The sequence below is a fragment of the Procambarus clarkii genome, chromosome 8, assembly GCF_040958095.1.
Source record: "Procambarus clarkii isolate CNS0578487 chromosome 8, FALCON_Pclarkii_2.0, whole genome shotgun sequence".
In the NCBI taxonomy this organism is placed as follows: Eukaryota; Metazoa; Arthropoda; class Malacostraca; order Decapoda; family Cambaridae; genus Procambarus; species Procambarus clarkii.
The window spans coordinates 12,457,587-12,470,516 of NC_091157.1; the positions used below are offsets into that span (position 1 = coordinate 12,457,587).

A 12,930-nucleotide genomic window follows, 5' to 3' on the forward strand; every position below is an offset into this window, starting at 1 on the left:
GCCTCTACACCAGGCCCCGGGGCCGAGTCAACCTCCAAAGCCCCGGCCACACAAGAAAAAACCGGGGCAGCCGAGAGAGCTGGAAGAGAAGGGGCCCACTGGTCAGACCCCGGAGCATCGGCCGGAGGAACAGACTCGAATGCCTCCGCAGCTACCCCGGACGGGGCAACCCCCAAAACTGCCCCAGTCTCAGAACCTCTAACCCCGCCCCAACCCCGAAGCCTGCAGATGAGTAGGGGCCGGAAGCACGAGGGGGAAGAACAAGGGGGGCCGTGGAAGAACCAAGGCCGAAGCGACCAAAACCCCCAAGTCTGGGTCCCTACATAAGCGGGGCAGCATCGGGGCGTCCAGGAAAGCGAAAAACCTGAGCACGTTGGAACAACCTACCCTGCAATGCGCGAGCTGCCTGCACCCACGGGAATTCATCAGCAGACTGGGTGAATGGAGTCACGAACAAGCAACAAAGCTCGCAGGACTCAGGGTCGAATGTGTCACTGACCCAACAGGCAGCATGACGGAGGCAAAAACAAGGAGTCACCCTGAGACAACGGGACAGAGCAACCCTCAACTCGCACAAAGCAAGAGGGGACGCAAGGGTCTCCACTATCGGACCGAGAGCCCCCGGGGGGTTTCCCAGGGCCCCTAGACTGGGTCTGCTAAGGGTTATCCCAGGCAGGGCACTGCTAACCGGCGCCCCAAACTACCAAGCAAACTGCTAAAGCTGAACCCACGGGACGCGTCCACCCGTAAGGGCGAAGCAGGGGGTGCCACCACACAAACGAACCTAATATAAGGGGGGGGAGCACAAGGCAGACCCCCCTACCAGGCAAAAATAAATATAAAAGAAAAACCACACAAGTGGACAACGTACCCAGAGGGAACAGAGCCGGCCGCTGTCATAGGTGAAAACTAGCTACACAGTACCCTGCGCCCCACCAGTGCTATAACTACCACTTACCCCAAGGTAAACAAGGGAGTAAAAACCCCAAACACTCGGGGCGGCCAAACGCCAAGCAGCGAAAAGCCAACAGAGGTAGACCCAAGGTGACTTGTGGAAGGCAACCCCAAACCCCAAGGGCGGTACTTACAGGGCACTCAGGGAAGGTGACCCTAAGCACATGCAGCCCAAGTACCTGAGAATACTACTCCCAGCTCACACGACCACCGTAAGAGCAGCACTGCAAACAAGTCACAGCATTGAGACAAGACCGGAGCTGGAGCCACACGACCGTGCATTATCCCATCAGCCGAGGAACTGAGGCGGGGATCGCTGGCACGGGGGTCTGGGGCTCCCCCTTCCCTCTCCCGGGGAGGGGGGAGCTGCGCAGACATGCGGCGTAGCTCGTGTGACGTCATGCTTGTTAGTTCGTTTTCCTGGGGGAGTTCTGTCCACTCGTTTGTCGATTTTTGTTGTTAACCAGAATAGGGGTTTGTTTTGTGGCGCTTACCTTTCTGGGTGCCTGTCCCGGTCGATGGCAGATATAGAATGCTCCAAATCACATGTGCATTTCTATGGGCCATTGCTCCCCGTGCCTCTCTGAGAGGGCCAGGTTCTGGCTCGTGGTCCCCGGTAGGCCTAGAACTCCACCCACATCGACTGATGCAAAATAGTTAGGGTATTCATATCAGCCATGGATAGCTCCGGGGAGTCATAGGGGCTCCTCCCAGAAAAAATATTTCATTAATGGCGCAGCACTGTGTATAACCCGAGGGTTGGACGCACATGGGTTGACCAGTGTTGGACGGGTCCACTTGGGGTGGGGCAGCTATAGCATGTTATGTAGGCCGCCAGGAGGTAAAAAAAAACTCAATATTTTTTAAGGAAACTTCAGCCTGTGCACATTGCTTTTAGGAAACTTATTTATTTGTTATTACATAATTACTAGTACTTATTTCATTTGTTTTTGGGCTATGATTAATTGTTCTAAAATTAATGGTAATTCCTGTACCCAGGTGGTCTCTCCCGACTCTCCCCTACCACCCTCCCGACACCACCCACCCCCTCCTCCACCATGCGTCTAGCGCCACAGACGGGATTAATACGGTATGGCTGAATTTTCATCCGGCCAAACCACTTTTATCCGGTTCTTGTGGCCATTTTGGCCAGATATTGTGATAACTTTATCCGATCAAGATTTTGGCCGTATAAGGGTGTTTTCCGGATGTTTGAATCCCGGATAATTGCAGGGTTACAGTATCTCTGTTGCTCGATCATAGAAACTGAGTTAATTCGATACACATGATCTTCCAGATCGAAAACCATATTGTCGGTCTGGTATTATATCATTTCTCTCCAGGTGTACTACCCATTTAGTTTTGATTAGTTTTTCCAATACTTTCACTATTACACTTGTCAATGATACAAGTCTATAATTAAGGGGGGTCTTCCCTGCTTCCACTTTTGTAGATTGGAACTATGCTAGCCTTTTTCCACACATCAGCTACAACTCCTGTAAACAGGGATGCCTGAAAAATCAGTTGAAGTGGAATGCTGAGCTCAGGTGCACATTCTCTCAGAACCCATGGTGAAACTCCATCTGGACCAACTGCTTTGTTCTTATTTAGCTCCTCGAGCATTTTTTCCACTTCGTCTCTAGAACCCTCTATGTGCTCTATGTTGATCTCTGGAATTCTTATTGTGTCTGGTTCCCTGAAGATTTCATTTTGTACACTTTGGAACTTTTCGTTTAATGTTTCACACATTTCCTTTTCATTTTCTGTGAATCTATTTCCCATTTTCAACCTCTGAATATAATCCTTTACCTGCAATTTGTTGTTTATGAATTTATAGAATAGACCTGGTTCTGTTTTACATTTGTCTGCAATCCCTTTTTCAAAATTTCTTTCTGCCTCTCTCCTTACTGCCATGTAGTTGTTTCTCGCATCTTTGTATCGCTGATATGTTTGGGGGTTTGGCCTCTTCCTGTATTGATTCCATTTTTGTGTCTTTTGGTCTCTGGCCCTCTCGCAATTTCTGTTGAACCAATCCTGTTTCCTAGTTCTGCATCTCTGTTTTGGTATAAATTTTTTTGTGCCTTTATCATATATTTCACAAAACTTGACATACATCTCATTCACTTCCTTGCCTAGCAACAAGTCTGTCCAATTATACTTACTAAAAAATTTTCTAAGGTTGCCATAATGTCCTCTCCTAAAGTCAGGTTTTTCAATTGCATCAACCTTCTTATTTTCTTCCAGATTATAATGCATTGCATACTTTATTCCCAAAAAGACATGGTCACTTTTACCCAAGGGAGGAAGGTACTGAATGTCAAATATTTCTTCCTCCTTCCTGGTAAATATCAAATCTAGCATGGAGGGAACGTCCCCTTTCCTCATCCTCGTAGCTTGTTTAACATGTTGATACAAGAATGTTTCCAGGATGAGGTCTACAAATTTACAGGTCCAAAAATCTTCTGTTTTAGCTTCATATGCTTCCCAGTCTATGGATTTCAAGTTGAAGTCGTCGACTATCAACAGTCGTGATCTATTGTTATCCCTCTCGCTATGATCTCTCTCATTATTGTTATAAGACCTTCTCGTTTACTATCTAGCTGCTCCTTTGACCATGTGCTGCTTGGCGGTGGACTATATGCATTTATGATCATTAGTTTATCATCCTCATGGCAGATCTCTAGTGCTATTATGTCAACTTCTTGTGGATTGGCTTCTTGGGGATTGTGATTGTGTGTGTGTGTGTGTGTGTGTGTGTGTGGGGGGGTGGGGGGTGGGGGGGGTGGGGGGTGGGGGGTGGGGGGGGGGGTGGGGGGTGGGGGGTGGGGGGGGGGTGGGGGGGGGGTTTAAGTGAAGGCATGTGTGAGGTCATAGACCCTTGTGGATGTTTTTTTTTTTCACCCCTATTCAGCTGGTAAAGACATCCAACATGCTGTGTGAGGGAGAGAGGCTTGTCTGTACAATACCTCAGAAAAATGAGTACATGTTTCCCCATTGTGTTAGGTGTTTGGGAAACAGGGAAAAATAATGTTACTGTCACTTTTAAACTACTGCTAGCGCCTGAAGGGGACAATACCGTGTCAGACGCTTCCGTATACGCTTCTGTATATTTGAGTTCACTTATTTATCATCATTCTATTTTCACAATTTTTTTTTTATGAATGAATCATTTTGATAGTCTGGTGAAACATTTTAACACTTTTGCACAGGAACGACGCAGCATTGCGTCATTTTTTTAGTAGACGTAATCTCGGTAACGACGCAGCATTGCGTCGTTTTCGGCGGCAAATTGGCGGCAGCTTCGGGAGGGGCGCACAGCGGTTTTGGATAATATATGCATATACTCTTGTAGGGAATTTCATTACGAATACATTGATACCAAAATGAAAGACCTAGGACCAGAAATGAGGTAAAGTTGAAAACAGTATACCCATTTTATTAGCACTCATTGGGATTATGCTCCACCACTTTCTCTGTTAGCTGTGGGTGGTGCGCCTGGCTTTTGGACTTTATACTTGCATATACTCCGGTAGGGAATTCTATTGCAAACACAATGTTACCAAAATGAAAGACCTAGGATGAGAATTGAGATGTCCAAAGTGAAGAGAGTGTGCACATTTTATTGCTCTTATGCGCTCCCGGGTAACACGCACTCACTTTCTCTGTTTGTTGTGGATGGTATGCCGGGCTTTTGGACTTTATATGTCTTTAGTCGTGTAGAGAATTCTATTGTGAACACAATGATACCAAATTGAAAAACCTAGGACGAGAAATGAGATGACAAAGTAGAAACGAGTATACACTTTTCAGTATTACCTCGCTCTCTAAATGTAATGAGAGGCGCCTTGGGATGGCGCAGTGCTCTCTTTCCAGGCCACATTCATCTGGTCGGCGGGTGGAGCATGCTGCGGGTTTTTACTTCATATGCATATGCTCTTGTTGGGAATTCTATTGCGAACACAATGATACCAAAATGAAAGCCCTAGGACGAGAATTGAGGTGACAAAGTTGAAGAGAGTATACACTTTTCAGAATTACCGCGCGCTCCCGTGAAACGTTGGGCCCACTCGGCCTAGTTGAGGGCTGGCAGGCTGGGGCCGCCAAAGTGTTAAGTTAACGTTCACCCTACCCGACCACATGCTTTATGTCGATTGATGCTTTTGAGATATTTTTATTTTAATTTAATTTTTTTAACTTTTTTTTTCTAATTTAAAAAAAAAATACATGCCAACACTGCTCCACTCTCCCCTTTCCATCACACTCATTGGCATCTTTATTACACACATTACAAGCATTACACGGGGTCTTTCGATGCAAACCATGCGCTCCCGCCATGGACCGTGCCACACCTGTCCATTTTGACACCACCTGCCAAATGTTGTATACCACCCCAAACAATACCTTTCCCCTCCCCTTTACACCACATACTCGTTTACAACGTTAACATACCCATCTGCATCCTTATACGGGTCTTTTGATTAGAACCGCACACCAGGACAGAAATAGCATGCAACACCGAGCCTCCTGCACACTTTGTACAACACTCTCCGGATACATCACACGTGTTTACGACTTAAAATGTGAGCTGGGATGGTCTTTAGACCCAACCTGTGCACCACCTGTACACCTATTGTACCACATGTGCAACAAGTGTGCAGGAGCTAGTGCACGGTTCTAGTCCTACATTTCCCTACTCTGCTTGGCCGTTTTAATTCTACGTTTTCAATAAACCTCGCAGTTGTATGTACTACTTCGCCGACTTTCTGGATGCTCTCCCAGTGAGGGTGATTATAATAATCCCCTGCTCCTTGTGCCTCTGCAATGGGGGCCAGGATCTAGCTTTGGTCCCTGGTAGGCTAAACAGGACTCCTGGGAATGATGTAACCCAGTAGTGGGGAACCATCTTGGCAAGATAGCGTTGCGGAGCCACCAAGAGGGCCTTTTCCCAGAAACCAATACACTTTGGTCTGGCAATATTATTTAGTTACTCCCTTCACTTCCTAGTCACAAAAACACAACAATATAGTTTTGTACATTGTACTGTACTTACTAATTTACATAATAGAAAACATTATTTTTAACTTCACAGGAAGGGATGGCAAGAGTTGCACAATATGGGAGGAGCCACAACAAAATATTATACCAAAAGTGTGCAAGCCAAGAAAAACTGTGGACAACTCAAGCCACATGAACTATACATATGCTGTGTGAAAGTTGTGCTAGATAACTCGCATTAAACAAAGGTCTACTGTGTGCCTAAAAGTTGATTTGTTAATCCAAATAAAAATGTAATTACAGTTACTCTGTAAATAAAATAAGTATATACTGTACTCACCTACTGCAGCAGATTCTCTCGTAACCAGCTTGATTAATGTGTCAATGATGTTTGACGAGTTCATCTTCTTTGAATATTCATTCTCGATTGATAACATGGCCAGACTGCCGAGTCTTTCTTGAGACAAAATGCTTCTAAGATAGTTGTTAATATGCTGCACTTTTGACAAGGATGACTCGCATGTTACAACTGTAACCGGTAATGTGAGAAATAATGTGCATGCCGTGCAGATATCCGGAAAACTCGCAGAGAGAACGTACTTTTCCACCATTAAAAGTGAAGTAATTTCCAGCACTGTTGACATTTTACTGAGTTCAGGTTTAATCAACGATCTAAATGCAAGAAATTGGTTGGGTAGAGTTGGCGACAAGTCTGCTTCATATTGTCTAACTAGTATTTCTCCAGCTGCAAACAACTCATCATCAGTAGCCGACACCAGTACTGATGGTTGAATGGCTTTGAACGTAGATACTACACGAATCAGACTATCAGAACGAAGTTTAGTCTGTGTGGAAGCTATGTCTAGTGTAGCATAAAACACATTCATTTCAAACCATTTTTCAGAATATTTTGATTTTTTGCCATCAGAGAGCTTGTCGGAAAGTTTATCAACACTTGGTGGTTGGAATTCTTCGAAGCACTCCGATACTCCCCAGGTTCTGGCAATCCCTACAGAAATCTCTCGGATGGAACCATAGTTGTTTTTAGTTTCCTGTAGAGCAGTATACGATGTTTGGAGAAGAACAGCAGCTTTGGCGAGATCACACTGTGGAGACTCAAATAATATTGAGGCACTGCTGATAAACTCAAAAATTTTAGTAATTAGCACAGTAAGAAAGATAAATTGAAATTGCTCAATTTTTGATTTAAGAATAGTTGCTTCAGATACTTCCTCTTCCTTCTTGCTCAGGAGAGTAATGTTGCTTAGAAGTTTGTGAACATCTGCCAAGGCATAACGAAAAGCTAAGAGCGCGTCATGCCATGATGACCAACTTGCTGAATATAAACTCTCTAGAGCGACATTAGATACAGATGAAAAATAGGCAAGTTTGTGCCACTGACTGAAGTTTTGAGAGAAAAAACTGTGTACATGTTTTATAACATTGAAGAAATTCTTAACCTCTGTTACACTAGACATTGCATCCTTCAGGACTACATTCAAGTTGTGAGCAGCACAATGGACATAACCAGCTTTTGGTTGCATAGAGTTAATGGCTGCTTGCAAATCTGCATATACACCACTCATACAAGCCGCCCCATCGTAGCCTTGACCACGTAGTTTTAATATGTCAAGTCCATCTGCTGACTGACCGTCAGTTGAAACAAATCCCATGAAGGATTCTTTGATTTGTATTTCTACTGGTTTACCATTGTGGTCAGTGCAGACAGAAACATAGCGAACTACCTGACTAAGGTGGTTTGTGTTGCCCAGATCTTGTGTCGTGGTCATCATCACAGAAAAGAATGGTGCCGTATTCACATCTTTTATTATTTCATCTCTGATGCCCTTGGAAAGTAAATCAATCAGAGCCTTGTGTAATTTGAGACTGTAGAACTTACTCGCTGCTCCCGGCATACATAGCAGCTTGTCCAGCACAGGATCATGTTTTGAAAGCAGGGTAATAATGGAAAAAAAGTTCCCATGATTATCAAATATAGTTCCTTGTTCCTTTTTACTTCCCAGCAATATGTACGAGGCAGCCAATGTCAGTGTTGTACTGATTATTCTTTCCATAACCTGCCTCCAGAAGACAGCATTCTTTATTGGATCTTCCTGCACATTCTTGGTCAAATTCTCCTGCAAACGTCTCTGCTCAAGTATCATGCAGCACTGGAGATGGTGGCTCGAGTTTTCGTGTCTTTTAATATTGCTTTCAATCCAATACCAATCACTCATTCCTGTTATCCAAGAGCTCTCCCCCTCTGAATCTGCAAAAAGCCAGCATGCTTCACAGTATGCAAAGTCTGATGCTGCTGAGTAGCAGAGCCACCGTCGTGGGAGTTTCACACCGGCTTTGTTTACCACCGTGTAGTATGACTCCGAGAAACATTTTCCATTCAGAGAACTGGGTGGAAATGGTCCTGGTGGTTGACATGGTCCATTCAATATAATGAATTGCCTTTCTTCAGTGCTAAGTGGTTCCTTGAAATGTGCTTTGTCACATGTAAAGTGTTGTGAGATAATATTTTCTGGGAAACCTCTCAAATTCTGGTGAGAATCATGTGACAATGATCCCGATGTCTCGCATAGTGCATTTGAGGCACTGCATTGCTTGGATTTAATGATGGAAGGATCCATCAAGTGCAGTTTGTTATTTGAAGACTGTTGGGAAACAACATTTTCACACAAATCTGATCCATTCTTGTGAGAAGTGGACAGAAATGACTCTTGTGTCTGATGTGATCTCTTGGCAGCAGTGACCTGCACGTCTTCAGCAGTGAGAGGCTTCTCTAACTGAACGTTGTTACTTGAGGTCCTTGGTCTCTTAGCAGTGAGAGGTTCTCCTAATTGTACCTTGTCACTCAGGGACTGTGGTCTCTTGGCAGCAGTGACTTGCTTGTCTTCACTGATGAGAAGTTTCCCTAATTGTACGTTGTCACTCTGGGAAAGTTGCGAAGCCACATTTTCTGAGGAGCCTCTCTTGTTCTGAAGAGAGTTGTATGGAAATGGTCCAGGTGGCCGATACACAGCAAACTCTACATCTTGAGTACTGACAGGCCCAGTTAAGTTCAAGTTGTTAATTGGGACTTCTTGTGAAGCAACACTTTTAGGCTTTGGACATTTGTCCATTGTATTTATAGTTTTATTGCCCGCACCGCTGTCACTGAAATACTCATCACTGGAATCCGCAGCGTCACTGTTCCTGCCACATGGAGTCCAGTCACTGTCATCAGTCTCAGTAGAGTCATCCTCACAACAGGAGTCCACAAAAGTGTCACTGCTATCTACCTTAGTGTAGCTTCTGCACAACGTTGCAGCTCGGCTTTCTCAGACGTGATGATGCCGGACCGGCCAGATGTGGCGACGCTGGGTTTCCTTGACGTGATAACACTGTGCCTTCCGGACATGAAGAGGGTCCTTCCAGGCGTGATGGCGCTGGGCCTTCCTGGCACGATGGCGCTGGGCTTTCCAGGTTCGACAGCGCTGGGCCTTCCAGGTGCGACGGCACCGGGCCTTCCAGGCGCGACAGCACTGGACCTTTCAGCCAGTGCAACATGGGTCCTTCTAGCAATGGTGACACCGAACGCTCCAGCCACGACGATGCTTGCCTTTCATGGCATAATGATGCAGAGCCTTCCAAATGGCCCACTTCTGATTGTTTATTGCCCTGAAATACAGAAATTATGAAAAATATTAATAGCCTGTACAATTGTTCTGCAGTATTTTAACCTGTGCACAGAAGCCATATGGTGCAATATACTAGTTCAAAAATGGTAACAAACTGACAGTGGGAGTATGTTACCTACCCGAGGGAGTGAACTCGTACATCTATGTTAATATATGCAGACGACACAAAGTTAACAGGGAATGCAAACAGTAGAAGCTTATATTGCTTACCTATCATTTACTACAGGGGAGTGAGATCTAGCTCTTTATGCCCTGTCTCCTACTCATTTATACCCAACAGTTTAATTCTTCCTCTCAAAACTTTTTTCTTTCAAAGTTGTGGATGGAATTGGCTTCAACAACCTCTTCTTTCAATGCATTCCACTTGCCGACAAACCCGTGCAGGAAACGAAACCTTTACAGATCTTCGACTCGATTGCATGCCCACCTTCCACTGACATCCCCCTTGTCGTACCTCATTTTAATTTAAATAGGCTTCCTTTGTCCACTTTGTTTATTTAACTCAGGACCTTGAATGTCATTATCATCCCCCCCCCTTCGTTTCTTCCCTTCTCGATGATTGTGTGGGCGAGTTCTCTCAACCTGTCCTCATAGCTGAGGCTTTTCAATTCTGGTACTAATCTAGTTGCAAACCTTTGAACTTTCTCAGGTTTCTGTTTATGCTTCACAAGGTATGGGTTCCCGGCTAGTGTTGCATATTCAAGCAATAGTTTCACATAGGTAGTGTGTATGTTCTTGAAAACTGCCTAGCTTAGACTCTTAAATGACCTGGATTGTACCTGGATGGGGTTCTGGGAGTTCTTCTACTCCCCAAGCCCACCCCGGGGCCAGGCTTGACTTGTGAGAGAGTGACCTTGTACAGTATTTGTTAACGTCTTGTATGCTGCTGATGTTATCCTGTTCACATGAATTTCTGGTGTTAGTATTGGGATTATGTCTACTCCCAGGTCTGTTTCTCTTAGCGTTTCTTGTGATTACCTTTCCCATGTGGCATAGTTAAATACAGGTCTCTTATTCCTTATTCAAAATCTAAACAAGGAGGCTTTCAAGCCCACATCACTGCCTATATGAGACCATTACTTGAGTATGAAGCACCAGCATGGAACCACACACCATGGAAGAAGGCAAGCAGCAAAATGGGAATGAAAGGGACACGACTAACAATTCACAGAGCCGTTGGTCATGTCCCAACATGCCACGTCAACACAGTTCTGTGACACGTCCCAACACCAGACGAAAAAGAAAAAAAGGTGTAAAGATAGAGAAAGACCGACTACAGGACCCCAGGTGCACACGTACCCTGGGACACCGGTGGAATGAGAGCCCAAATGTAACAAACTAGGTTTGTTGTAAGAATTATCCAGAAGGTTCCAGAAGTTTCGTGTAGGGACCTGACCTCAACGCGCATTCCTCTGGGGATTAGCAAGTCTGAAGTCACAAAATGGCTGGCGTCCTTGTTCAAGTTTCGTATAATGAATCATTCTATAGTATTCACTTATTTTAAGAAATTAGCCTTTATTCATTTTGTATTCAAATTGTGTTGTATAGTATTACTGTTTATAATATCAAGAGTATTCTAATAGGATATTAAGTTAAGTCACCATCAGTGACGTCACGAATCAGGACTACTCTTTATTGCGGAGTGACCTGGCGGTCATAGGTCAACAGTTTCCACATTCAGTAATTCTCAAAGGTCAAATAGCCATTTTGGGATCGGGAATAGCTCTTCCTTAAGATGCTTGTGTAATTTAACTTCAGTACAATATTTCAACGAATCTGGATCAATTCAGTGCAACAGAGGTTAGTTGTTAAACTTAAGCCTGGCTAGTAACTTGGTAAAACTTGACTATGCGGAAGGATACAATGCTCTAGTCTGGGGAAGACCAGACGAGGAGAGATTAGTGTGGGATCGAGATCAACTGGGGCTGGTCAACCATCTCACCTCTCCCCCAAGACCAGCATCAACATCTGAGCTGGTCAACATAGAGGTATAGTTGCTATTGTTATTTATAGGGATAGCCAATTCATTGCCAAGTAGGGAGTGTTAAATTGATAGGGAGTGTTCCTCTTTAGATTTTGTTTTAGGTTTTGAATAAATTAATTAGTTAGTAATTTGTCTTTTTATTAATTTCCATGTGTTTGTTATATGTATGTGAATTTGTCCTTGCCACGTGGTACCCACGAGGCCGAGTTGAATTGGGCGCCGATTCTAACATCGAATCTGAATTCATCATTCCCATTGATTTTTAATTCCACGAGTAAGACCCAAGGGTATATGTTACTAGTGGGGATCAAGCCCCAAGGTTGATTGATTAGCATGATCGATCCAGACCTTGATCATTGCTCGGTGTTGCAAGGTCTGGTGGTGGCAGCGTAAAGGCGACCCTAGGGTTTTGCTAGTAGTCTACGTCACGTCATGCGGGTTGTAGAATCTCAAGTCGGTAATCATCTTGAGACCACGTGGCGTGGGGTCGGCTCAAGTGAAAGTTTTGGGGTCCCTTGGTAGAGAACTAAAGTAAGAATACGGGTAGAGGGAGGAAAAGCAGGAAAGATGATTCGAGAACCCCCCCCCCCCCCGTGTGTTACAATGGTGGCAGCGGTGGGATCCAAAGAGACATGGGAAAGAAGTACAGGGGTACCTCAATTTAAGAGTTTAATTCGTTCCTGGAGATGGCTCGTATTCCAAAAACTCGTATTCCGAAGCTAATTTCCCCATAAGAAATAATGGGAAATGAATTAATCTGTTCCTGACCACCTCAAAAACCCCACATCAAACTAAATTTTTATACCTAATTCATCTAAATAAACCTACAAAACTATGTTCAAGTTATTACTTACCCTTCCTGAGGACTGCTGTTGGTGTATGAAAGATGTGAGGAGGAGGGAGGAGGAGAGGTGTTACTGTTTGGAAGGGGAGTCTCCTTCCATTATAACATCAGGCAGTGAGGACTTCACTGGTATGCACACTCTGGCACATTTTGCCTGCATACCACTAGGACTTGCTTGTTTTACTAAGAATCTGTCTAAAGACACTTGTTTTTCCCTACATTTTAACACTTGTCTGTATTAAGACATCACATTGTCATTTAAAAGGTCAATGCAACGGCGTGCTACAGCTTTATCTGGGTGAGTTTTTTCAACAAAACTTTGCAGTTCTTCCCATACTTCACACATCTTCTTAATCAAGAAGGGACATCCTTTACTGCCTCTACTCACAGCTATTTTCTTAGGTTGAACCTTACCAATGGCTTTCTTGAGACCCATGGCGAGATATATAATGACAACTTTTATG

General features: G+C 44.4%; 1 protein-coding gene across 3 annotated transcripts in view; it reads right to left on the minus strand.

The window, feature by feature from the left end:
* LOC123759765 (mucin-4) overlaps positions 1 to 12,930 on the minus strand; it is a 142,526-nt gene that overhangs the window by 26,909 nt on the left and 102,687 nt on the right. For all 3 annotated transcript variants that reach the window (XM_069317239.1, XM_069317245.1, XM_045745020.2), the window contains one exon: positions 6,290 to 9,618. In XM_069317239.1, the coding sequence (XP_069173340.1) occupies positions 9,241 to 9,618 (378 nt within the window). In that variant the 3' untranslated portion in view covers positions 6,290 to 9,240. The remainder of the gene's footprint in view (positions 1 to 6,289; positions 9,619 to 12,930) is intronic.